The sequence below is a fragment of the Pseudopipra pipra genome, chromosome 11, assembly GCF_036250125.1.
Source record: "Pseudopipra pipra isolate bDixPip1 chromosome 11, bDixPip1.hap1, whole genome shotgun sequence".
Classification (NCBI taxonomy): domain Eukaryota; kingdom Metazoa; phylum Chordata; class Aves; order Passeriformes; family Pipridae; genus Pseudopipra; species Pseudopipra pipra.
Window position 1 is genome coordinate 6,166,399 of NC_087559.1, and position 27,682 is coordinate 6,194,080.

General features: G+C 48.4%; 1 protein-coding gene across 1 annotated transcript in view; it reads left to right on the plus strand.

Annotated features, from left to right (window-relative positions):
• Positions 1-2,096: 2,096 nt before the first annotated feature.
• The window catches only part of LRIG1 (leucine rich repeats and immunoglobulin like domains 1), a 92,330-nt gene continuing 66,744 nt past the window's right edge, over positions 2,097-27,682 (plus strand). Inside the window, exon 1 of the mRNA XM_064667248.1 lies at positions 2,097-2,572. Coding sequence (XP_064523318.1) covers positions 2,397-2,572 — 176 coding nt within the window. The 5' untranslated portion in view covers positions 2,097-2,396. The remainder of the gene's footprint in view (positions 2,573-27,682) is intronic.

The window sequence follows — 27,682 nt, forward strand, 5'->3', positions numbered from 1 at the left end:
TCATCAGTCTCTGCAATCTGATATATTCAAAGCTGTCCCAAAAGCCAAATAGTTCTTGTGCAGGTGGCTGCCAGGAGTAAATAGAGAGGAACAGGAAACTGCTATGCCAGTAACAGCAGTAATGTATGGTTGAGATTCAGGTGAGGATGCTGAAATCACAGACTGTTCCTTCCTGGAGCAAGATCTTGCCCCATCAATAAACCCAGCTTCTACATTTCGTATCATGTCATCTTCCCAAGCTAAATCTTCCTCCTTCAGGATCTCCAGACTTCTTTCCCTCTTTCTGATTTCTCTTGGGTATGATTTGTGTATGTGCATCTTTTCAGCAGTGCCTGTTGCATATGGTGATCCCAGAAGCTGAAGTATCCAGGAGGCACCGGGGCCTCCCCACACTGCTTTTGTGTCCAGCAGAACACTTGACTGCTGTCTGTAGCAGGCAGCACTGTCAGATGAAGTTAACTGTTCCATTCATTAATTTGTAAGAAATCTACAAGAAAAGAAGGAGAACAGGCAGGGGGAGAGAATGTCCTCATCCAGAGTGGTAGCTTCCAAAAATATGTCCTCTCACACCTTCCATCCCATCATCAAGGTAGGATTTCATCACTGTGATCACTAATGCTGTGGTAGAGAAGGGCTTTGCAAGATTTTTTGCCCAGATTTGGGACTAAAGGCTGAAGCCCAGACCTTTTTAGCTGAATTCTTCATCCCTCTAAAGACTGGCCTGTCCATTCCTCTTCTCCCAGTTGATTATAATGTTTCAATGTGGTGCTCCTTCCTGCAGCAGGCTCCCACACATGGGTACGGAGAACAGATACATCTCTATCCTCCTCGTGAGACTTGTGAGGCTGCCAAAACTCTGTGACCTGCACAGGGAAGAGACACTTGAGGACTTTTGCAGCCCATGGGCCAAATGTAATTCATTTGGTTGTGCTTTCCAGCAAATCCAACATCACACCTGGGTTTTGGTTCAGCTGACCCCATCTGTTCTCTAGGTGACACCAGTCCAGGTTAGCTGCCTTTCAGGATCCAGTTTTGCTGCCTTTCAGAAGGAGGTACTTTCAGGAGCTTGGGTGCCACCTTGAACAACCAGGAATGCCATTCCTCTTGTGCAGGCTGTTTTGTGTGCAGAGACATGGGACTCTTGGCAGAGGAGCAGCACGATTAAAGCATCCTCTTGTGCAATGCCCTGACCTATTACAGAAAGGAAATAGAGCTCTGTCCCCACAATGAGCAGAAATCTGCAGCAGAAGGCTGGAAATCTAAGCAAAGCTAGTGGAAGCAGGATTGGGCCGTGATATGTGTTTCTCTCCATAAAATATCCCCTTTCTCCCCATTCAGCTCCTGGTGTAAGGGGTTAAACCACACTCCCACCCGCCCTCCAAGAGTGTCCTCCCCTAAATGCTGTGTCAGGCCACCTCCAAACTTGACCAAAGTCAGTTGGACGCTCTCCACTAAGCTCAGGAGCAGCCTCTAAAGTCAGTCTTTGGAGTGTATCGATGCTCTGAGATGAGCTGTGCCCGTAATGCTCTCGGTGCGGCTCTGGTGAGTCACACTTCGACCCGGGTGTGCTCCTTTTACATCTGCCGTGTGCTGGGCTTCCAAACGCAGCGGCACATTTGGGAAGTGCAGCCTCTTCTTAGGTTTGGTCTGCAACACGCGTGGATCATTGATCCACTCACGGATCGCGTGGACCGGAGGTCGTGGCAGGACACTCTACGGAGAGTGTGGCCCCACAGCCACTTCGCGGTGGCCAGAGAAGGGCTCGCGGGGGTGCAGGGAAGCCCCCATTCCCTGGTGTTCCAGTAGATTGCCCAAACCCCAGGGAAGGAGGTTTGTGTCCCGCGGGGAGGGCGCGGCGGGCGCGGCCCCTTTAAGAGGCACCGCGCGGGGGCGGCGCGTTCACACCTGGAGTGGCAAAGGGAGGCGGGCCCGGCGCCGCTGATTGACGGGCGGGGAGCACCAATGGGACGCCGCGGCGGCGAGCCCGGGGGGCTCCCGGCCAATGGTGACGCGCCGGGGGCCGCCCGGCAGCCAATGGGCGGGCGCGCGGGGGGCGGCGCGGATACATGTTGCGGTGTCGCCAACGTGGGTCCGCGGTGAGCGGCGCTCGGGGCGGGCGGGAGCGGCGGTACCGGGACACGGCGCGGCGGGCACGGCCAGCGCAGCGGGCACGGCCAGCGCCCGCCGACTGAAAGGAGGAGGAGGAGGAGGCGCTCCCCGCGGTGGGGGACGCGGACTGTGCCCGCCCGGCGGTGGATGCCGGTGAGCCGCGAGCGCCCCGCGGGGCTGGCGGGCGAGGCGATGGTGCGGGCGGCGGAGCGGCGCTGAGCGCTCCCGCCGCCGCCTCCTCGTCCTCCTCCTCCCGCCGCGGACGTTGCCCCGGTGCCGGATACAAAATGGCGCTGCCGTCACGGGCGGCGGCGGCGCTGCTGCTGCTGCTCCTGGGGCCGCTGGGCTCGGCCGGCGCCGGGAGCTGCCCCGCCGGCTGCTCCTGCGGCGGGGACACGCTGGGATGCGGCGGGCTGGCACTGCCCGCCCTGCCCCGGGACCTGCCCCGCTGGCCGCGGCACGTGTGAGTACCGAGGGGGCTCCGGGGAGAGGGGGCGAGCGGCGGGGGGGACCCGCGGGGACGAGATGTGTGGGCGGCCGAACCTGCGGTTGTTGGCGCGTTGTCAGCGACAGGAAAACTTCCCGCAGAAATCGCCGCAAAACTCCGGGTTGTTTGTTTGTTTGAGCGGAGCGGACCGCCTTTTGCGGGCGCGGAGCTGCACGGTGCGGGGCTCGGCCCGCGGTGCGCTGTCCCGTCTGGATCCCACCCGGGGTGATGGAGACGCCGGGAGCGATGCCGGTCCCGCGTAAAAGGTGGGAGCTCGGGGCTGCCCCGCCGCCCGCTCCCGTGCGGGGCTGGCGCTCCCTCTGCTCCGTGCGCGCGTCCCGGAGGAAGGAAAGCTGGGAGCGGGTTTGGTCTCTAACGATGGGATCTGCTGGAGATAACGGCCGGCGTGGGCTCCCGAATCCTTATTAGGACATCATCCATCCATCCATCCATCCCCGCTGTCCCGGGGCTGGGAGCGGGGCGCGCCCAGCATCGCGCAGGGGTGGCCGAATGCGGACCCCCAGGACCGGGGCCGCGCTCGCCCTTTTGGCCCTTCCGTGCTGCCAACTTTTTAGGGTGTGAATTTCGGGGGAGATCGAAACGGAGTTGTGGGCTGTTGGGGTGTTTCGATAAAATCCAGGTGTTTTTCAGTAAAAGCGGCCCTCCCCCAATACTTGTCCGTGTAGCGAGGTCATTACCCTGGAGTGTTTTGTGTGTCCTGGATGGCAGCAGAGCTTAGAGCCCCGCACCTGGGGGTTGGGGCAGCACTGTGGTGGGGTGGTTTTTATCCCCAGAAGGGTGTTTTAAGGGGCTCAGGTACGTGCCCAGGCACAGGAGCGGTCACTGCCACTTCCCGCTCCGACTGTGGGACCGCTGCTCTGGGCTGGTAAAAGCTGAAATACAACATGAGACACCTTGAAGCTCAAGAGATTCGGGGGGAAAGTGTGCTCAGGTTTGACAGCTCAAGCCGTTTGACAGTCCAGGAGGACTGAGAGTTAAGCGTGTATGCGCTCACGAACTTATAAAAATAAGTGCCCTCGACTATGAGCAAAACTTGGGGAAATAAGGATCCGGGAAGAGGAGAGGGAAAACAATGCTTATGTCATGCGGCCTTTCTGCTGTTTGAACAGATTTATAGATTATTGAATCTATAAAACCCCTGGTTGTAATAGATACTCCTCAGCTCTGCCAGGAGAAAGAACGGTCACTGAAGTGTTGCTGGAGATCATCCAGCTCCTTATTGAGAAGAATTATTAGAGGTTTGTCAGGTCCTCCTGGTGGTATTCACTTCTGGCTGCAGAAATGCCTTGTTTTACTTGAAATTATCAGGTGTCATACCGAGAGGAACATGTGGCCTCTGCATTAAAACCCTGACTCATCCCATTCACCTGTTGCCGAGTGCTCTGAAGGATCCTTCCCTCAGCCTTGGGCACCTTTCAGAGAGAGCTTTTAGTCTTGTCAGCGTAATTCCAGCATTCCCATGCACCTCTTAAAATAGGACAGCGTATCTTTGTTCGGGCAGGGAAATGCGTTAATAGCCCAGACAGAACAAATTTATTGTTGTGTGTTTTTTTTTCCCGGCGTGCTAATACCCAGGAGTGTCTTTTTTATATGGAACAGATTTTTGAGTGTCTTGTGTTCATTTTGAATTTTATTGGTGAAGTAATAGCACGTATAAATCTTCTGCTGCAGACCTGTGGGCTGTTGGTCGTTTAGCCACTTAAAATATGGTTTGTAACTCTGTTCTAAACTAGCCAAAGAATTGGTTAAAGTGATGGGTTTTGTATCTGAAAATGCAAAATTAAGGCTTTTTTCCTACTCCATAGCTAGTATAAAAAGCAGACGTTGAAGCTATTGTAAATACTCTTGTTCTTAAAGTAATACTGTTTCTAATTACTAAAATTACTTAAAATTCCTTATTTCAGTTTAGGAACCAAGATGAAGCACGTTTTTCATGCTTGGTGGGACCATAAATGCTGATTTTTGCGGGGTTGCTAACTCACTTTTTTAGTAGTTTAATATCCTCTATAAAAGCACCACGTGCTGGAGAAAAGTTACCTCTGCAACTATCTGCTGCTTTTTTTTTGTTTGGTTGGGTGTTTTTAACATGTCTTTTTAAAGAAACAGAAGGCAAACGTGAGGGTTTGCAGTGGTCCATGGCTGATGCACGAGTGTAGTGCAGGGAATGCGGGTTCCCCAGCCACAAGCTGGGTTGGGATGGGTGATGTTGGAGCTGTGCATCCCTCATCTCCATCACTTCTGGGCAGGCTGTGTCCCGCCGGAGGTGTCGGCTCCCCAGGGGGGATAAGCTCGGGCATGTTCGATCGCTAATGGGTGACGAGATAAATCCAGTTTCCAGTGACTGTGCTTTAACTTCATTAAAGCTCTATTGAACAATCCCTCCTTAGCAGTTTATCTTTATTCCTAACGAGTGCCACAATGCTGGGGCAGTGCTTGGAGTCGGTTTTCAGTGTGTTGGAGATAAAGCTTTTGTTTGTAGGGGTGGAAATGCTGCTCGGCACGCCGGGGAGGGTTCTGGAACAGACTTAATCACGCCGCGTATTTTGTCAACAGGACTATCAGTACCGAGGAAAAGCATTGGAACTTCTGGAAACTATTGTTATTTCTCTGTTGGCAGTAGAGCCTGTAGTTGTAATTTTTCTCCCAAGCTTTCAAAAGTAATAACTGATATGCAGAAGGGCTGCAGTCGCTTACAGTTAATGTAGTGTGGCATAGATGTGTGGGGTTTTTTATTTTGTTGTTCTGGGTTTTTTGGGTGGGTTTTTTTTTTGTTTGTTTTATTTTGGGTTTTTGGTGTTTGCTTTTTTTCCTTAAAAGCAACAGACGCCTCAACACCGTGTGTCAGTTATATAAGTGTGCTCGACTTGCTGAGGGCACGTTGCAACACCCTGCCATGATCCCTCCTGTCCTTGCACCAGCACCCAGCTGCTGCGACCTCTGCAGCTGGGAAAGGTCCATGGGGAACGTTGGGATAGTCAAACTGTGCTGGGCAGTTGCTGTGCCCAGGACTCCTTTGCGGTGCCTCACTTGGAAGATGCTGAAGGCGCTTCACATCTTTCATTGTTTAAGTCTGAAATTTGTTTCTGTGTTAGAGTGTAAAGGGTGGCATAAAGTGTAGGGCCAAGCTTAAGTAGAAAATGCTCATGCTCTGAAAAGCCAGGGCTCCAGCAGCATTGGGGACATGGCACATCCCCTGCATCCTCTGCTTCTGTCTCTCCGTGCATCTTAATTTTTGAGGGGTGACAGAAGATATTTCCTCTAGGCATCATGTATGTATGAGGGTTTTTCCTTCCTATGTAGTGATAAAGCAATAGTATTTTAGGTGAAGATTTTTGGGGCAGTGAGACTGCAGTTGGATAGCTAATTCATTGCTGGTATGGTCTGCAGGAAAGGAAGTTCTTATTTTAAACAGATGTATCGTGTATTTTTGACCCAAATGACTAGGGTGTGTTTTTTTGGATACTGAGCATCCGTGCATGGACCCTTCTGCCTCTGTGTCAGTGTGCATGTGCCTGGCATGTCTGGGAAAATGCAGAGTCCTCAAGTGCTCAGGAGAGCTGGGCTAAGAGCTGCTCTCTGTTTCCCAGGGTTTGACTATATGGATAAGTTGCCCCGAGGCACCAGCTGCATGGATGTTGGCTCTTTGCACGGTGCTGCTGCTCTCTGGAGAGATCCAGGCAAAGTGTCTGGATGCTTTTTAAAGTCCTGTGGGTGCCTGTCAGTAGTTTTAGGGCCTGGAAATGCATTTCAGCTAGAAGTCATTAGCAGACTCTTGCTGTGTTCAAGTGTATACATACAAAGAGATATTGTTAAAGGCAACGAAACTGAATGTTTGTGCTCAAAATTACCTATAAACTGATATTTCTTGCTAAACTGGGGTTTTAATGTGTCAGGTCTTGTTGCTTTGCTCTCACATGTTAGAAGGTAGAAGCGTACATGGTAAGGGGCTGTGCTGCTGCAGGTTGCATGGGACTTTTGGAGAAGGACATTAGTTGCTCTTGAGCTCTGGAATAACTCATTCTCCTGCAGATGCTGGAAGAGGAGGTGGTTGAGAAGACTCTTCTGCTGACAGTTGCCGGGAGAGGGGAGTGCTGCTGGCAGCACTTCTGCATGTCCTACTTCCAGGCCCGCTGAAATAATGGAACAAAGATTAAGTAATCGTCACCCTGGGCTCCTGGTGCCTGACCCTGTGCAGCTGCAGAGACCCCACTGAGTGTTTGAAGGATGGCTTGGGAGAGGGATGTGGATTGGTGCAGATGGCCGGTCCCCCTCCTTCCTCCTGGGGTAATAGTAGAAACCCAAAGAAACGCTGCAAAGGCAGTGGCTCCCTCCTGTGTGATGCTCCAGGGAGGATTTCCTGCTCAGGTGGGACAGTGCTGGGAGCTGGTGGTGCGTGTAAAAGAAATCCTGCTTGGCTTGCTATTCCACACTTGGATTTGGTGCTTCCTGGAGCATTGTCCTTGTCAGTGGCCCTGCTTGGGGGTAGTCTTCAGGCCCAGGGCTGCAGGATGGCTCTGCACCCTAAGGGATTGCAGTTCCTGCACTGGGGCTTGGCCCTGGTGGGTAACGGCAGAGCCTCTCCTTGCAAAGCAGTGCCTCTGCGGGCCTGCTGCTTAAGCACAAATAAACACATGTGCTTGCAAGTGAATCCACCCCTCCTGTGAGAACATGTGTTGGTGGATTCGCTGACCACCCTCAGCATGCCGCAGTATTTATCAGCTCTTCCAGGAGAGCCACAGTTAACAGCAAACCCTCTGCATCTGCTGTTCATCCTGGACCGAGCCCCAACCGGGGCAGAAATTGGCTCATCGGACTAGGATTAGAAATACACGTGAGATTTTTAACGAGGGATAAAATACCGGCACCAAGAAGCCTTTTTGGCTCTCGCTGAAGCCCCTGGCTTCAAGTGAAAGGCTCTAGGACCCCCTCAGCCTCCTCTGCATATTCCTCTCTCCTTTTGAGAAACTTCATGGCATTTAATCACTTCGAGACTTTTCCTCTCTACAGTGACTGCAATTTGAAACGCAGGGGTCCCATACAAAAGGAGCAAGTGCTCAATGGGCTGTGTTAATATTCAGTGCAGTTTACAATGGGTGCAGTTTGAAAAGGGGAGAATGGATGGTCTGGGAGCTGGGGGAGGAGGAGCTGCAGAGGAAAAATTCCCAGGGCAGGGGAACCAGCATCTCAGTGGGCAGCTGAAACACACCATCAATTGTTCTCTAGAAAAATCAACTATTTTATGTGTTAGGTACAGTTGAATATTTTTTCTTTGCTTTTGCAAAGTGCTCTACAGTTGTGTGGATGTAAGGTTTGGGCAGGAGAAAATTTTTTGCTTGGAGTTTAAGGAGCAAATGTGAGGTTCTTGTCCCTTTGGTTGATGGCATCAGGAAGCTAGAGAGGTGGTAAACTGATAGGTTTGGGAGCCCAGACACTTCAGCAAAGCACTTCAGGTGCTTAAATGCTTCCTTGAGCATGGGTAAGGTTTCAGTTCCCTGCTTAAGTTAAGGTGGTGTTGGAGTCTTGTCTCTGGGGATTTAGGCAGGTGCAGAAGCACTTTGCTGAGATGGGGCTTTAGTTGGTGTGAGCCTCACCTGGTGCAGGGAAGTCTGAGAGCACTGGAAGGATGTTCCCTGCGTGTAGCTTCAGAAGAGCCAGCTGGAAGGAAAGGTTAAAGGTGGCTTCATGTTGAGGCAATCCCCCAAGAATTCTCCGTGCTGGAGAAGTGCCTTCCTTACTCTGTGCTTGCACCTGGACTCATGAATATATGTGCATCTGCCACTGGCTCTGCGGGGCAGCTGGGAATTGCTGGGTGCCACCCTGGGCATGCCCCAGCAGTGCCTGTCTTTGGGTTCCGATTGCTTTGATCTCTTGAAGGGGAGTTAAAAGTTGTGTCTTGAAGTTTGAGCGGCTGCAAATTGGGATGATGGCTTTCATTCCTCGGTAGCCAGATCTGCTCAGAATTTGTGTATTTGCCCCTGATTTGTGTATTGTCCCTGACTGGTATGGCAGTGCACCCAGAAACTCTCAATTAGGGCTGCAGGGCTTTTAATTGATCTTGTTGCCTGCCCCGCCAGACACCTTGGATTGAGTTAGCTCAGCTCATCAGCTTTTAACATAATCATTTTGTGCTGCTAACCTAATCACCCGGTGTGACTCCCTTGTTTTGCAGTGTGGAGCTGGATGGGGTCATGTGCATGAGTGGAGTAGAGATAATTTAGACTAATGTTGCTGCGAAGAGCCATCTGTGAAAAATCCAGGCTTCAGGTTCATCAGCTCTGCAGGACCTGGGCTGTGCAGGAATTAGTACCTCATTCTGGGTGAGGGGATCCATTTAACATAGAATTGGCATCGGTGAATAATAGTAAATAAATAAAGCACCTTGGTCTGGGTTGTGGTTTCATGCAAACCTGGGCATCCCCTGTAGCTCTTTTCAGAAGTCACTTGCTGGGTTTTAGTGAAGAAACAAGCAGAGTGAGGCTCCAGAGTGTGCAGGAAGAAACTAAAGTGTGAATCAAACCTGTTTCCTGATATGTCAGCTATTAAATGATGTGCTCTGAGATATTTTTTTCCGCTATGCTTAGGGGCCTAAGTCAAGGACCGGGATGCCGTTGTGCTAATGCATCACATGAAATACCTATTATTGTTGTAGCTGAGTCATGCATTAATAGTTAACCAAGTCCTGTGCTGCAGCCCAAGTCCTTCAACCCCAGCCTCCTCCAGCTTCAGAGCAGGACCACAACATATGTAATATGTTATGCTCCCTCATTATGCTTTCAGCACGTTGTCTCTCAAGCCACAACCATATAATTTTGGAGATGTCTAGAAGCAGGCCCTGCTATTTTAGGGACACCTCTCAGGACCTGATGACGTGTCACATCCAATTCCAGGAGCATGGTTCACTTCCACGTGGTTGCATTTTCAGTTTGAGTTGGAACTGAAGGACAGGTCTCCAACTGTAGCCATCTGCTTGGCTTTTATTAATATGAACCGTGCTGGACGTGCAAGCAGGACAGTTGGTTCTTTGCATCTGTCATGGCAGTTTTGTAGTTCCCCACAGTGGCTTTGCATGGATTTCAGGAGGAACAGTATAGGAGACACTTAACAATTGAATAATTTTATGTGGAGCTACAGATTCTTTAAATGTATACTTCAGTGTCATGCACACATTTGCGTTTAAAAGTGCATTGGCTGCCTAAAGCTTTGTGTTGGAGCTGAAGTTCTATGTGCAAGAGAATGTCTTGGGGTTTTTTGGGGGGGAGGGTAGTCTTGATATTTCTGCCCATAATGAGGCAGTAACTTCTGTGAGTTTTCCTTCGGTGTCTTTTTTAGACCCACTGGGGCAGCCTCATTAATTTTTGAAGTTGGCAGAGGTGCAGTCTTAAATGTAATTCTTTTAAATCCTACTCAGCCGTACTTGGTTGTGTTGCAAATGTTTCTGCTTTGAAGGTGCCTGTTTTCAGATGAATCCTTTCAGATTAGAGAACACTCCGCTTGAGTTCAGTGGAAATTTGGCTGGGAAATCTTGAATTAAGATGTTTTTCCTAGATCACCTCCTTCAGCTTGCAGTTTTTTGCTCCCTGCAGGAAGGCACACAAACCCTCAGGTACAAGAAGGAAATGAGAAATTCAGAATGCCAAGTCAGGGTTGTGCTGCTTCCCACTTGCCCTCACACAGGGACATGGATCCATGTTCACCACTGACATCTCCCTCTGGTTGTCCAAAGCCTGTGATTTTGGGACGGACACTTGCCAGAATGGGACCCTGTTGCCTTTCAATGCTGTGTATATTCCTCTGCTCTGGAGAGTTGACCATCAACACCAGCTACTCACAAGCCTCTCCAAATACTGTCCTGCGAGTTCCAAACACATTTTGCCTAGCTGGTGTGCTGGGCTGTTTTATAACTGCACTTAAACTCTGTTTTAGCCTGCTGCATGCCAGTATAAACACAGGTTTTCTGTGTTATTTGTCATCTAAAAAATACTCCAAAAAAGTGATGGCTGGCCAGGTGGGGCAGTGCTTGGCTGATCCCCAGCACAGATGGGTACTGAGGTTGAGTTGATGGAAGATATTGGCATGGAGATGATGGGTTACTGGGCATTGTCTTGTAGTTGCATTTAAGGATGTGATGCTGGAGGTACCCTGGGTGAGTAGGCCCCCCATTGGGGCTCAGTGTGGGTGATGTCCTTGTAGGAGTGGGGTGGTGGGAGACTTTGTGGATGGGCAAGCTGCTCTGTGGGTTGTATCACGGGTAATAAAACGATGGTCATAGGAAACGGCCTGGCTGGAGGCCCTGTGAAAAATTGCCCCCTAAATGTGTTCCAGTTGTCCAAACACTGGTGCCTCTCCTTCCTCCGCTGTGTGTGGGGGGAGGCTGGGGCTTGCTCTCCCCACTGTCTGGGGAGCAGCCCTGGGCAGCCTGTGCTTGCTTTTTTGCTGAGTCTCGGTCAGCTGTGACCCACCCGGCTTCCAGAGCTGTGAAAAAGCTCCAGAAGCCTTTCTTTAGCACAGACCTAAAAAATATCCTTTAGCTGTCTGGACAGGATGAGCTCTCACGGCAGCAGCCCAGTCCATGAGCAGGCAACCCGAATTTGGTTCTTCCCCAGCACAAGGTGGTTGCTTTGAGTTGGAGCTGGAAAGTGCCCCAAGCCATGGGGTTTTCTCCTTTCTCACCAGGCTCTGCAGCCCCAGGGAGGTGTGAGGATGGGGAGTATGGCAGGATTGGGTTTGTGGCCCCTGTTAACAGTGAGCTCTGTCGTTTGCAGAGGATGAGGAGGTGTCTCTTGATGATCCTGGATGTTCCTCATCCTGTTCCCCTTCTCTCATGCCCAGTTACTTCATCGCTCCTGAACCTGTCTGGTGATGGCACAGGCATGGGCAGGGCAGAAATGCCGACTGCTGCTGACACAGGGCAGTTGGCTGGTATTAAAGCTCTTTGCTGCCTGTGGTCTGGCCTTGCTGGGGAGCCAGGAGAGCATCCTGTGCTCTGTTTGTCTGTGTAACTCACCACAAACCTTTGTCCCCTTCTGAACCAGGGGCAGAGTCACATCCACACTTGTATTTCATTTGTTTTGGCAAAATGGGGAGACTTCTCTTGCTTTAGGAGATTTAAACAGACCATATGATGTTTTATTTTGAAAGGTGTCATAATATTTTGCACTTTCCCTTTGCTAAACATGTTTTTGTGCTCTTCCTGTCTGTTAGTCTATAAACAACTCTGTTCCTCCTGTTTTCCTCCTTAAACAAGTCTTGTAAGTCAGAATTCTTGGCTTTCAAACACCTTTGGATTCTTTTGGATTAGGGCATGCATTCTGCATTAAATCAGTAAATAAAATAGTGTGTATTTCTAGACTTCCACGATTTGGAAGCATTTGTGAGAGTTGTGCCATCTTTATTGTTTCATGTGGTTGTAAACCTCTTGTATATCTTCCCTCCCCCTTTCCAACCTTTGTTAGTGAGATGGTGACCACTCAAAAGCTGTTGAGCTTGATTAAATTAAGGGGGTTGAATGACTCTCTTCATAAGAGTAGATGAATAAACCTTTACTGTTATAGTAGGTTAGAAAACAATAATAAAATAGGCAGACTCCACCTCTGCTGTGTGAGTGGGCAAGGAGAAGTGTTCTGCTTTGGGGGGAGGTCTGCAGTGCTGAGACTTTGCCCCTGGTTTCTGAGCGGTTCCATCTTGAGTGGTGTCACTTGGTTGCTTGTTGGACAAGGAGCTGGCAGCCTGTCCCTGCAGCCCACAGGGGTGTGTGTGGAACTCCATCAGCTCCTGCAGTTTCAGTAAATGAATCTATTTGTGGGGCTGAGTCCAGTTCCCCAGTGAAGTTGCTTGGCTTTTGACTCCTTGGTGAGCTGAACCTTTTCCAGGAGCTCCAGTTTGATCCTTGCTGACCTTACCAGCAGAGACATGTACTGGTCTTTGAGTTAATCTCTTTGGACAGAAACTTGTACAGATCTAACAGGATGTGTTTGGCTTATACTGTCTACTTAGAACAATTTTAGAGAACGGTTAGAGGATTTGTTCCTCCCTGGTTTAATAACCTCTGAGGCAGGTTTAGCTGTTTAGCCAGGTTTCCTGAGAAAGGAGGCTGTGCCATGGTGCATATGTCTGTTCTCTTCCCCCAGAGGTTTTGATGCTGTTGGCCAGCTTCACTTTAAGGAGTGAACTCAAATTTGGAATGCCTGCCTCTCCATAGGCAGCAGGCTGAAGAGGGTGGCTGTATCCCCACTGAGGGAAGGAAAGCAGTGTGAGATTATCCTGTATGAGACATCAAAGAATCTCTGTGGGGAGGAGTGGTACCATTAAACCATCCCTGCAGGAAAAGTGGATAATGGAAACCCAACTGTGAGACAGGGCTCTGCTGAGGGCTGTGCTTACCTTTGTTAGGAGGTATTCAGAGTCTTGCTGGGATGGTGCTGGCATTAGCTAACTTCATAGCTAGGAGCTGAGGGTTTAGTGCTGGGTTACTCCGTGCTTTGTTCCCCTGAGCAGGGCATGCTGTGGAAACAGCATCCAAATTCTGGCCTCTTTGGGGACCAACATGGTTTTCTGTATATAAAGCAGTGCCACCTGTGCAGTGGGGGGGTGTCTCAGCCAGAGAGCAGCAAGGCCTTGTGACTGCCACGGCCATAGCTAGGAATTGTTTTTGGTGATTTGCTGCTCTTCTGGAAGCAGTGTTTCCATGAAGAAGGTGCCTACATGGCCTTGATGAACAATGGGCTGTGGGTGGGGAGCAGCAGCCCTGGGTGTCTGCGTCTCCCTGGCATCACTGTGGCAGGGCAGGGATGCCTGCCTGGTGTTCCTTCCCACTCCAGCTACCCAAGGGATCTGGGCTTTATGGCAGCTGTGAGGAGAAGGCAGAGCTGGGCAGCATCCTTGGGAGATGCCAAATCTCAGCACAAGCTGTTTACTGTAGCTTTTCTCTCTCATGGCTCCTCGCACTTGTCTCAAGTGCTACCACTTTGTGGTCTGCTTCACGAGAGCCTGAGCTGTCCTTTCAGCTGGCAGGGACACTGGGACCGTGCTGCATCCCTCTGCGTGTCTCCTGGGCTCACTGCAGCTTCCAGGCTTTCCTTTAATTCAGACTGCACAAGCTTTTTCCCCACACCTTCCCTGCATGCTCCTGTTGCCCGCCCCATCCCGCTCAGCAGCCCCGGTGTGCACAGGCTGCTGGCTGGGCTCCGGGTCCTGCTATTTACTTTGTTTGCTTCACTCTCCAGCTGCAGATACTCGAGCCAGCTCAAAGGCGAGGGCTTGAAGCACCCTGTGTGCAAGTTGTAATGCCAGCATGGGGTGTGCTGGGGAATGGGCTGTGCGTGATTAAGCCGTTTAGACTTGTCATAGATTTCTTTTTTTTCAAGTCAAAACAACTACCTTTTGGGGGGGGCAGCTGAATGCTTTTGGGGCTGCATGCTAATTAGTGTTGCTCTGTTTATGAGAAACATGGTTAAAAGAAGGAGAATTCAGTGCAGAGTTATGGGCCTGCGCGTTTGGAAATGGAATGGGGAAGTTTCCCTGTCCAACAATTTCCAATTGCTTCCTCTATGGTTTCCTGAGTAATTCTGACCGCCGGTTATAAAACCATGAGTCTGCCTCACTGTTGCAGGGTGCTTCACCCTCCAAATCTCATTCTGGCTCACTGTCTCCCCAGGCTCCTCCCTCCCCTCCCTGTGGGCTTCCTGAGCTGGTGGCAGGAAAATTTCCAACCCCCCTTGGAAATTGGTTTCCTGACATGTCTGATACACAGTCACAGCGACAGCCTTCATGTGACTGGGGTGGGATTGGGAGTGAGCTGAAAGTGTGCATTGAAATGTTTTGGGGAGGTTATTGTCTCTCACAGCTGAAATGCCTTTTGATGGTTTTCCTGCTTTTTAGGTTTGAAATGCAGAATTCCTCTTGGTTTGTTTGGGTGGTTTTGGAGCCATCTGACTGTCAGCTGTGGAGGAGCAGAGCTGGTCCTTCTGGCACTCCCTGGTGTTGGGAGTGGGTTGCGGGATGCCTGTTTAGGTCTGGGTCCATGCAAGTCAAAGGCAGAGGACAAGCCAGGAAGGAGCCCTCCAGCACTGCTCCCTCTGCCAGGCTTTCAGGTGCTGGCTCCTGCACCATCCTCTGTGGCCACTTCCACTGAGGGCTTTTGAGACAAAGTGAGCCAATGCTGTGTGTCTAATATTTGATGGTGTTTTGGGGCAGTATGTGGCTGTTTGACCCGTGCCCAGCCTGCCACAGTGGTTGTTTTTCACCTTTGGTCTGTGTTTAGCCCAGTGCCATGACACTGGTGTTCTGCAGCCAAAAGCATCCCTTCAGCCCACATCTCATGGTGTCTGTGGGGACTCGTTGGGGAGCAGGGTGGGAATAAATGATGAGCTGATGTGGCAGGAGCTGGGCTGTGCTTTAGCAGCCAGCGGGAGACTTGGCTTGGGCAAGACCCCTCAGCCTGAAAATGGTCCTGTAACTAAAGCAGTGAAGATCTGTCTCACCTGATGTCAGCCTGTAAACATTAGGCTTTATGGATAAGCTAGAGGTCTAGTATTCTCAGTTTCATGGAATGCAATGGATGTTTCCAGAGAACAACTCAAGTATTGTCCCTAGAGCCATGCAAGCAGAAGACCAAGTGCATCCTTGGCCTTTGGTGCTTGTGGATAGGGAGGCACTGGGACATGGGTGGATCCTGTCTGTGGGGAAGAGACTCTGTCCAGAGGTTTTTCACAGCATGATCATCTTTGTAAAGGCCAAGAAAATTTGATCTGAAAGTCTGTTTCATTTATTCATTCCTGACTCCAGCCCTGCTTTGAGGGGAGCACATGGAGACCATCAGCCTTGCTAAGCACGCAGGCTGTCCTGGCACAGCCACCTTCCCCTCCTGGAAGAGAGTGTTCAGGGCAATATTTGAAATGCAGCAGAAAACCCACACTTCCTTCAGAGTTTTGACTCTTGCATTTTTCATCTTGGGCATGGTTTAAAGTTTTCTGCAGCATTCAAGGGAACGTTTTGGTTTTCCTTTGCCCACATGTCAGCATTCCTGAACAAAGCAGCCTCAAGATTTGTGGAGCAGATTCTTGAAATTCTGCAAGTGTTTTGAGCCAGAAGATGTTTCCAGAAAATGCTTGACCTAAGAAAGAGTTGGTAGGACTTGGGCATGGCTTGGGAAAAATGAATAAGGCATTTTTATCCCTCTTTAAATGAACATCATTCCAGTCAAAACCACCATCCCCAGCCTTGGAAGCTGCTGCACTCTGCCACCTTGTTGCTCTTAAACCACAGCTGTGCTTATTTGAATAAGCCAGATAAAAATGATAAACATTTTAAAACTGAGGTTTGCCCTTCTCTTGCACTAATTTCCCCAGTGGTCTTAATGTCATTTGAGGCTAGATCTGAAAAGGAGTTTAAGTACCTAAAAGTGGACTTAAAGAAAGGGGAATAAAGGGTGTATGACAGCTCATCTACCTGCAGGCACTAGAAACCTGCTTAAGGCTCCTGGGAACGTTCTGAGCATGTCCAGAGGTGATCCAGTCTCGGGGCCACCAGCACCCCATAGTTTGCACCCTGCAGCACCCATGTGTTGCTGTCCTGGTCTGTCATGGATGCTCCAAACATACATTGACAATGAGTTTCTGTGGAAGAGCTCAGGGGGAGGTGATGCTGCTTTTGCCCAGAATTATGGAAGTGGAAGCACTGCCTTTTCCTTGGGGCTGGGTGACCAGTGATGGCATTTTGAATGGGGAATGTGACAGCAAGCTTTGCCTGCTGTCTCCTTGTTCTGACTTAACTGTGCTGTTGCTGGGATTGGGGCTAATGCATTGGATGTCTCTTCTCATGAGCATTTAATTACAGACCATGAGCATGAGTGACTGGGAAGGGGCCGTGGAGTGTCACAGTATCCAAGGGGAGGAGGCAGGAAGGCTCCTGTGTCTGGGACCAGTGGCTCACATGCCTTATAACCTCATTTCTGAAGGTGAAATCCCAGAGCAGACCCATTGTTATTTTGACCCAATTATGGATTTTGTTTTGATTTTTTTTGTTTGGTTGGTTTTGTTTTGTTTCCTTTCTAGCACATTTATAGTGCTGGGGGATTGCAGTGTTAACATTTTCTCTTCAGAGAAGAGGCTTGACTTGAAGTGAAATCACTGATTGATTCCCTATTTTTTTTTTGTGCCCTCCCCCTTTTCCCCTTGAAGTCAAGAACCACTTCAAAGGCTCAGATGTGTTGGTGCCAGATGCCACGCAGCTATTGTGAGAAGAATTTGAAATATAATTGAAAACAAACCTTTGTTCAGCCAGGCAGATCTGGCTGTGGGCTTTCACTCACGACAGTGATGGGTGCTCAGCCTCTTCTGCTGGATTTAATGTCTACACACTTGTCATGGCAGATGAACTGCCCGTGAATTTACATCTGGTAAACGTTTGCAAAATCTGGAAAGTGCATATTTTAGGGAGGTTTTTTCCTACCTAGGAACCCGCACTGACGTTCCAAAGTTGCCAGCATATTTGTGGAATTCCTTGCAGTAATAAAACACATCAGATTGGTCTCGGCAGCCTGATTTTCAATAGGGATGCTCCAAGTCCAGGTTTCTCAGCTTGGCAAGCAGAGCTGTCCCGCTTCCTTTTAAGACTTGTCTCTTCTGTGGGATATAAGGATACTGTTTAATGCAATATCGAAAACATTTGTAAAAGCACAGATGATATAGATGTCAGCGCTCATTTTACTTGTACTTGCTGAGAAAGCAGAGGTTGGGGTAGGTTTGTAGTCCAGCTCAGTTCTCGTGGTGAAGTCCACGAGCCTGGAGGCTTCTGAAGGAGCCCAGCAAACCTTTGTACATAGCAACCCTTGCTTGCCTGGTGCTGAGTGTGGGCTGTTGTCTTCACACCCCATGGGATTCCATTTCCCGACGTGGTACGTGGTTGCAAGGTGCACAGTGTATTTGTGGTTCCTGTTTCTTGTAGTTCTTTCCTGCATAAATTTAGAAGAGTATACTAGATCTGACTTGGATCATAGAATTTGAGCTATTCCTGTGCACCTTAACCCAGAGTATTGCCCTGGGACTCGTGTACCACCCCACGTTCTGTGTTGTGCACGTGCCTGGCATGACCACCTGGACAGCACTTTGTCCCTCCTTGCTCCAGATACCTGGATTGGGCCCTCTTTTGTGCTGGGATAATGGTCTGAGACCTCTTAAAACAGTAGAGTGTGGTGGAGGTAACTGGCTCCCTTGTGGAGGTTACTCCTGCAGCCTAACGTGGACAAAGGGGTCCCTCTGACATTCAGTAGGTTCTTTAGCTGCTATTAGGTTGCTGGATTTGGTGTTTCTTGTCTTTTTAATTTGCCTCCCCTACCAAAAACACCAGCCTCACTGCCTATGGTTGTCTGTCTGTTGTTTATTATCTCTGCTACACTGTGGTTAGTGCTCACACATGATATTTCTTTGGTTTCAGTACAGACTGAGCGGGTTGTCCGCCACTGGATCCAAAAAATGTAAACTATTTATAAATGAAAAATACTCTCCAGTTTGAAACACAGTTTGAAAGTGCTGTGTTGTCCCCTCTCCCTCCAGCATGTGCACATTTGTCTGCTCTCCTGTAATCCCACTGATGTAAGTCCAGATTTGTAACAATTTATGGGACTGGGGGCCATCTGGAGAAATTTTCATGGGACCTTGTGCTCATGGGAGGAGAACACAAAGCAATAGTGATAAAAAAGTAATGGAAAAATGTTACTTGGCTGTGCTGCATTCGGCACAGATACAGGCCCAAACTGAGATAAACCTTCCTTCAGAGTTCAGGGATTCTTGATTTTGATTTTCCAGTTGGGCTCATCTCCATCATAAGCAACTTTTGGAAAAATTGGGACGAAAACTTATTACTGTGGCTTAAAATGACCTGGAACTACCAGAGTGCTTTTTTTAGTACTCCTTACAATTAAACTCTGTTTGTTCTGTTTTGAGCATGTACTTAGTTTTATATTGAACTAAGTGCCTATGTTTAGTCTCCTAGGGAAGAAAAATAAGACAGGATTTAATAATACATTATGGGAGGCTGAGGTAATTTTTCTGTGCGTGTTTGGAAAGCAGGGCAGGAGGTGATGCTGGGTGGGCCAGGAGGGGATAGGCTGGACCAGAGGCTGAAATGGTCAAGCCCAGGGGCAGGAGGAGACTGTGAAGGAAATACAGGGTGTTTAATAGAGGAGCTTGTTAGCCAGCAGCTGATGGGCTGTTTTTTGTAGAGAACTACAGGGAACTTGAACTGACTTGGTTTCCTGGTCGAAATGAGTGTTGCTCAGTGATGGAGCTGGTAGGAGTGAGGGGTGTGGGGAGTGGAGCCGTTCAGAAAGTGCTCCCAAAAGACCAGAAATTATTTTGATCTATGGTAACATGGTTTTCCATGCAACCACGATGATGGTAAATGAGGCAGGACTGTCCTGCTTCCTGCTCAAATCTGGAAGATTAGAGGATAGCTGAAAAAACAGGTGGGATTTTTTGGAAGACAGTTCACAGCTCCCATTGAACCATCATTCAAATGCAAATAGTGGAAACTTTCTCATCAGGGTTGAGGCAGCCTTTGCCATGTAGCTACAATTAGTCAGTCTGTAAATGGTGCAAAAATTCAGTAGTGTAACTGCTGCATCAAGAAGTAAAGCATGAGTGGAAATTCCGTATAGTTTCCAGGTTTTCTGTGGACACTAGTGGCATTGATGGTGATAATTCCTTGTTCTGTAAAACCCAATTGGTGGGAATATTGTTTTTTAATTTTGACTGTTTAGGAGCACCTAAACACATTTGCACTTCTGTCCTGCACAAGACAGCACTTGCTGGAAAAGGCTGTTGCAGCCTGGCTGGGCCTGTGGAATGAAGCCTTTAATGTACTGATTGCATATTAATGAACAGCCAGGCAGGCGGGACGGTGCCAAAAAGCAGCGAGTGAGAAAGCCAACAATATCAGCGCGAACTTTGCTCTCTAGAAAGTGTGAAGTGATGTTGGTGAAAGGAGTTTATTGCACAAGTGGAACACTGTGGTCCTCTTTGATGCCCAAATTTCTGTGCTAGTAAACCGAGGAAGAATAATTGGCTGGTGGAGCTCGGTGGGTTCCTGTTAACCCCTTCTGCACCCCTCGAAATGTTCCCCACTCTCCAGTGTGTTTTGGCGGTGTTGGGTGCTTGCTCTGAAGTGTTTGACATGCTGTGTCTGACGTATGGAGCTGTAACACCTCTCAGAACGCATGGGGTTACCATCCACATCTGGTTTGTATCACCTTCAGTGGGTTTTATTGCAGGCTGTAGTGCTCCATCTGCACCCTTTCCCTTGCCCAGTTCTGTCCTGCAATCTCAGCCTGGAAACAGCTACAAAATGGGCTAGTGTGTGAAATAATTAATATAATGGCTACTGATAGCAGTGTGCTTTGCCTGGTATTTGGCAGAAATTGGATATCTTGGCCCTTGCTTCTTCATTAGCCAGGTTTCCTAATCCCAAGCTCATTACCAAGTCCCTGGGATGTGGTGTTTTTTTCAGGGGAGGAACCGGCAGCCACTGTGTGGTGGTTTGTCAATCACCTTGATTATGTCTTTGTTCCGTGCTCTCTCCAGGAATGTGCAGCATTCAGCGTGGGGGCTTGGGTGCACTGTGCAGCCTGTGACTTTTCCATCAGGAACATTGGGAGTATTTCAGATGATCTCACAAATATTTTTGAAATTTTTGTATTGGCTCTGAGCCAATTTTTGCTTGTCTCTGATGCATAAAGTGGGTTTGAAAAAATGTTGTTTCTCCCTCTCCCCTCATTTAAACATTTCAGGAATGTCAAGTCTTGTCAACCTTAGCTTTGCTGGGGAAAAAAAAAAATCCCTTGAGGAGCTTGGGGGGTGTGTATTTTATATGTGATCCCAAAACCCTGAGGGGAAAGTACGTGAGGGAGGGAAAGAGCAGGTCATTAACAAAAGCTTCCTTTATCCCAGACTTTAATGAGGCATTGCCATTAAATAGTAGCAACCACACAAATTCAGCCAACCTGACTTGGTTCCCTAATGTTCAGCCCCTTGGTTTATCTTGTGCTCTCAGTTTGCTGGTTCCCTGCTATGGCCCTTGCAGGGATTTCAAAGGCAGGTAAACCCCAAATCTGTAACATAAACTTGTTTGGTAACACGGACAAGATTCCTCATGGAATTTTTCTCCTGCAGTTACTCATACTCTCCAGTAATCTGCATGAAAATGGGCCCAAGAAGTCTGGTTTCCTGACAATTTTTGTCCCTAGGGCTGACTAAGATTTTGATTTCTGCAGTGTTCCCATTATCTGTGTTGTGTTTTAGCATCACCCTCCTTCCCACACTGACTGTCCGTGGTGTATTTTGGGGGTGTGTGGGGCTGCCTCTTTGCCACAGCATTGGGACCAGGTGATCCCAAGCCAAGGGTGAGGGATGTGCATCTCTCTCCACTTCCTACCCCTTTTTTTGCATTCTTGCAGGAGCTCACTGACCCTTCCCAGCCCTCTGGTCTCGTCCTGGTTTTAGACTGTTTGCGATGAAGACATGTCCACAGCCTTGTCTTCTCTTGGGAGTGCAGCTGCAAGTCTCACCCATTCCTCAGTTTTTTGTGATAATGGGAGTGATTTGTTGCCTGTGGTGTATTTATCCTCATTTGGTGAAGTAAGGGAGATGGATGCTTGGGGTTTCACAGAGCCCATGTCCCGTTTCCTAGGCTGTTTTTCATGGAAGACTGCAGTGGATACCTGCCCCCCAGCTTTCCTTCTGGTTTGCCCAATGCAGGGGGGTCTGTGTTCTTTATCACCATCACCACCACCCCCCATGGATGCTTTTGGGGGGCTGTTGGAGGTGGTGGGGATCGTGCTGAGCTCTGAGCTGACAGTTCCACCTCAGCCCTGTGCCAGCTGCTCAGCTGGACTTTGGAGCCGAGCTCTGGATGGGGCAAGGGGAAATCCCAACGAAGGAGGAAATGTTTGTTTAATTCCTGACGTAGCACAAGGTTCAGAGTGAGCAGATTGTGAAACAGTGTGGATGGAGCAGGGAATTGCTTTGCCTGTGGTTTGCAGATAACACGTGTGGAGCAGGCAGCCGACGTGGGGCTGGGGAGAAAAAGACAGCGAGGTTTATTTGTTTGTGTGGTTTGTTTTTAATTTAAGTAACCTTCATAATTCTCCCTCTCTCTGAATAGTATGTGATTCCTTACTTATAAAGGCCTTCCCTTATTGTTTGGCCTGAAATACAGGCTGTGCTCCAGCTTTTACGATTGGGATTAATTTTTTAAGATGGGCACAGGCGGGGGGGCAGGCAGAGTGAGCCCCCCGTGTTTGCGTTTCCTCTGCTGTTGTGGAGCTTCAGCTTCTCTATGTTCCTAGCTGGGGCCTGCTGCCCTCGCAGCTCTGGTGCTATAAATGAGGCAGCAATGTGTTCCCAGCTGGAAAAGGGCCGGATAATTGCTCTGGGCAGGTTTATGGTGGGGAGGTGTGAAGTGCCTGCTGTCTGTCTGCCCCCCCTGGGAGTTTGTCTGCAGATGGGCTGGGAAGTCAGTGGCTGGGAAGGTGGTGTGGGAGAAGGGATGTTTCCTCACTGTGGGGTCAGGGGAGCTGGTTAGGGGAAAAAGCAGTGGTGTTAACTATTTCTGGAATCATGGAATCATAGAAATCCTAAAGGCTTGGGTCAGAAGGGACCTTAAGTCATCTAGTTCCAACCCCCCTGGCACGGGCAGGAAAACTCAGAGTTCCATCCATAGGATCATCCCTTCTCTGGAAGGATGCATGTCATGAGGTGTGGGGCTCTGGTGCCATTGCCCAGTGAGAGCACTCACTTGGAGAATCAAGCCACGCTGGGATTTCAGGGTGCATCTCTGAATTTCACACTGCATTTGACTTATTAAGGAGGGGGAAAAAAAAGTGTCCAAGGAGCCATTTGCAGACTTTTCATAAATATCCCACAGATTTCACAGCAAAGTGCAGAGACTATGGAAGTTGGTTGGGCATACCAGAAACTTTATGAAATAGTTGGATTTGATCAACACTTAATCACATTCAGGCTGCTTGGCTCAGTCTCACCCGCCCTCTCCCCATCCCAGAGGAGACAGGGGGGTGCAGGAGTTGGCTTTGTGCCCCTGCTGTCAACTGCATGTGTCTGTGAGGTGGGTGATGGCACATGAGGACATCTGTCAGTGCCCACGGTAAAATTTCACAGGTGTTTGGTGCCATAACAAGAGAGCAGTGGGGCTGCACCAGGTTTCTGATGTCCCTTCAGGTCTGGGGCTGTAAATGGAATGCTCTCTGCCCTCCTCCGCGGTGGTGTGTGAAGATTGCAGAGGGCTTTTGCAGGCAGCCTTGCAGAGCTTCTCTGAAGTGTCTGGTTCAGGTGCTATTGTGGTAAGGCTGTATTTGATGCTGTCCCATCTGTTGCTGATGCACAGGAGCTGCAGACAAGCCACCTCATTGCCTGCTGCTTCATTGGCCAAATTGGCCTGTTGGCGAGCGTAGGACAGTGGCAGCTGAAGGTGGAGGAATGGTCTCACTGAATACAATGCCCTTAGTTTTATTTGTCAATAAATATTTTGGGTGTATGCTGTCCTAAAACCCCTTGCTAATGCTTCCTGTTTGTCCTCACGTAAATGCCTTCCCTCCTTGCTCCTGGCTGTCCAGGCTTACAGTGTTTCCTTTGGTTCAGAGGAGCTCTGGCTCTGCAGACACACACACACGTTTACACACACACATTTCTCTTCACCCAAGTCCTTCGCAGCCTGGAGTTGCACTGCTCATGTGGGCCAGCATCCGGTTTAAAGCACAGGAGAGATACTTGTTTTGGTTCTTTGTGCTAAAAACCAGCTTGCTTTTCCTATAGAAGAACTAAACAGAAAACTTCAGACGTTTCCAGGTGTTTCCAGTCAATTTCATGAAGTTATTAGTAAATAGAAATGGAACACTTTCAGCAGCAGCAGCAACATTTCTAAAAAGTTTACCTACAAGTGGTTTATTGATTTAGCAAATAGGTGGATAACACAGGCCCGGAGGTGTATGATGGTTAATGTGTAACCATTAAATAGACTTATTTGGGCACTTTTTATGTGTTCTCATAGCAATTAAAGCTTATAAACCTGTGGAGAGTGTTTTTATGTGGAGTAAAATGAGAACCTTTATCCCAGAGAAGGTGTTCATGGAAAAGGTACGGTTTTATGTAATTGTGTTCATGTGACTTGACGTAAGCGTTGGGCTGCAGGAAAAGGAACAACCTAGAGCTAATTCCCAAGGCTGATTGCAGTATTCCTGTGTATTGGCTTTCCTCCCAGTGGCTGATTCAGTATATCGAATTGAGTGTCATTCCATGGGGGGGGCATTTTATTGTGAACCTCCCTTGCTCTAGACAGATTTTTTTGGCTCTCTCCCCTATGGGTGTGTGTTTTGTGTGTCTTGGAGCAACTTTGGTGGTGGTGTCAAGTTTGCTGAAAAAAAGAACCTGAAATGGTTTCCTGCTGGCTAATGTGTTGGAGCAGTAAATGTGTTCTGTAGCTCTTGAGAAGCTCTGTCCTGGTTAAAGCAATTAATTACACAGGACCCAAGCTTTGTGGGGATGTGGAAAAGCCTTGGTTTCTTCTCCTTACTGTTTTTCTTCCCCATATGGTGTATTTAATGGAAAGTGAAGACTGAGTGAGATGTTGGGGATTCAGTAGATGTGTGTATATGTATATTACATATATAAAAAGCTGTAGCTCCGCCTTTTTGACAGAAGGAAATGAAGTCTGAAACCCAGACTTGTTTCCGGTATTTGCAGCAGCACCTTCTCCACACTGGGGCGTGTGGATGTCGGGGGAGAGAGGACGGGAGGGCAGCCTGGCTCAGTTTGTGGAATTGTGATTGCAGAGTTCCAGGCAAATATTGACACCAGATTTCTTGGCAGACCTGCTGTTCTTGAGGTGCCTTGGGAGTATAAGATCCTTCACTGGCTCTTGCTGCTGCACAAAGCAGCCCCTCCTGGGGTGGTGGAGGTGGTGAGTAAAGGGAGGAAAGCTCAGTGAGTGTTAGTGGTGGAGCTGAGAAATCTGATGCTAAAGGGGGTTTCACGCACAAATACTTGTGGGATCACATTATGAGATTTCTAACAAATGGATGGATGGTCTGACAGATGTGGAGAGGGATGGGACACCTTTGATATGTCTGCAGTGCCACTCTGGTAGAGGTCCAAGTGCAGGGCATGCAGGCATCTGCTCTGCTCTTCTCTTTGCACCACATCTTATAAAAAAAAATTAAACCCAACTGCCAGGCACAGAAAGGGAAAATTGGAAAATGCTGTTTTCCATCAGCAGTTGGCTGCCTGGGCTTTATGCTGTGGCAAGGGTGAGCATGTGTGAGATAACCTGCTCTCTCTGCTGCAGTTCTAGAGGATACACCAGAGGATTGTTAACATCAGCCAGATACCCCTGCAGTACAGCTTTGTAGCATGGTCTGGACAAAAGGTTAAATCAGGCAGTCATTTGTGCAGCGTTATTTCCTATACAACACTCTGGAGAAAGTTCAGTATCACTTAGTTAACTTTTGCAGAGCCATTTCCTGTAGGTTTTGTTAGAGAAAAGCAAGATTATGTGTTTCCAGTTGCAGTAGAGTTATTTTCCCCTATAAAATGCACTGCAATTTATTTTTATGCAATTTTCATTGGTTCTCAGAAGACTTTGGAGGGGGGAGCTTGTGTGTTTGGAAGATCTGGAAAGATTTTTATTTCATACCTCACTTGCTGTGACAAATTGAGGAAAATGTGTTTTTGAATGTGGTGTTGCTGCAGTCTGGCCAGGCTGGGAACGGGGAGCGCTCCCGCAGTGCCGCGGTCGGTGGCCTGTCTGACCCAGGGTCCTGCCTCTGGCAGTGCCTCGTTTTAGGAAGGACTGAGAAGACTGTACAGCTCACAGCCAAGGTGTGACTTGCCTGAAGGAGAGAAAACTATCTGTTCTCTGTGGCTGCACAGTTGTGGTGACTTGCATGGGTGTTCCTTTGTCTCATCAGTCATGTGATGTGCTGTTACCCTCTGGTCTCCTCAGGCTTGTCCCCTTTCATCTCCCCCATGACTCCTCTTCTGGGGTGTCTTGGGTTCTCCATTGTGGTTCACCTCAGGATTTCTTCATCTTTTGCGTGTGAAGTGCTACCTTTGTTTTCCCCCATTGCTGTCTGTGCTTAGAGCAGCAATGCTTTCCATGAGCCCTAAGAATTCATTCTCTGACTCCCTTGAAATGGTGACACTGCTTATTATTCTCTTCATAGAGATTAATTTATCTACTCTCAAAAGGACATGGTTTGAGTTCTCTAAAGCAGTGAGTACACCTGTGGCCCTCCATGTGCAATAACAAACCCTGGGAGCACCTTTTGCATTCATGTTTTCCAAATAATTGCGTTTTGGAGCACGAGGCCTTGGTGTGAAGCCAAGGAGCCCTTGGCCCCGTGAGAGGTGCAGTGTGAGTAGTGAATGGTGAGCCCCTGGCACAGTGCCTGGGCTTGCAAGGACCACTCGGAAGAGGGAGAGGGTATTTCTGTTCCTGGCTGAACTGTAGTGTTAGCTTTTCTATTTTCAGGTGACCACCCATGTGGAGTTTCATTATGGGACTTTTTTTTTTTTTTTAATGTTTTTAGAGGCCATTAGGCAGTTTTAAGATGGGATCTACTTTGGATTATGCTCAAGTGAAGTGGGCTCAAAGAAAGAGGGAAGGATCTGTCTGCCTTTTAATATCTCCCTGCAGAATATGTTGTTTGATGCAACATCTGTTCAGATTAAGGGGTTCTCTGTCCTTTGAGCTGGGACTGGAGCTCCCCTGGCACATACAGATCTTCTGGTGGGCAGAAACTAAGATAGTTATAACAAAAAAAATCTGATCTCGAGTGCCAGGTGGAGCAGTATAATTCCAGTAATAACAGTTGAATGAAGAAGAAATTAGCTTATCCAAATACCTTCTGAATCCAGCAATTTTGTAAGGGTTCTTAATTGTTTCCCATAGCAAAAGAATAGGGTAATGTTCTCCTTTCCATCCCTTTAGAACATGGAAAGGATGAAAGTCTATAGAGGAGAGAGTTTGTTCTTTGATTTAACCTTCAACATCTACCTTCCCTTTGAATTAGCTGTGATGCTTTTAGCTGAGAAAATGTGCAAATCCGAGGGAGTTCACTGAATAATAAATCAAGGTGTCCATCCAGCAAAGTACATCATAGCCCTTTGAAGTAGATGAAAAAATACCTTCCTGATCTGAAGGATAATGGTGTGCTTGGCTTTGGCGCCTGACTGATGCTAATGCAGGGTTTGAGCTCAGCTCAAGTGACCCCCAAGACGGAGCGTGCGGAGCAGGAGCAAGTGTGGGCTCATGAGCAGCTGCTTCACCTGGAGCCCTATTTGCCCAGGACTCCTGAAAGGTTAAGAGACCTGAAGAGCAAAAAACTGCAGCCACTGCAAATAGTCATTGTCTTTAAATCCTGCAAAGTCCCGAGATATCAGACCTGGGAAGATTAAGCTCATTTGAAGCGCTTTCTAAAATTTTATTGGCTGGAACTCCTTTTGAGACTTTCTGCAGTCTGAGTTGCACTAATACAGAAGTCTGGCTTTGTTAAGTGCAAGGAGCTGCAAAATAGCACCAATAAAAACTGTAAAGCTCTCAAAGATTTTTAAAATAGTGCTTCTGTAAAAGACGTGACATTATATGTTGGGGCAGAGTGTAATAAAAATTTTTTACTAGCGCTCTTCACTACTCAGTCATAAGCTGTACAGCTGTCCCAAACTCTCCTGATAAAGGTTTTCTAGCTGTATATATCACTGTAATTGTGTTGCCTCATGCATATGTGCATGTGTACATGTTTGTGTTTATAACTGCCAATGTGTCTGTAAATTCACGTAGTGAAAGTCACCTACACGTTTAAGTTATTTAAGTGTGAATATATGTTTTGTGACATTCTGCTGTATATAAGAAACATGAAAGCTGGCACGTTATGGAAAGCAGCAATAGATTAAATTGTTGCCTCAGTAACTTTGTGGCATTTTTTTGGGCAGAGACTTGAGCTTCAGCTCCATCTCCTTTGACATCCTTGCTGGTGTCCTGCTGCTGTCCCAGTGGCAAAAA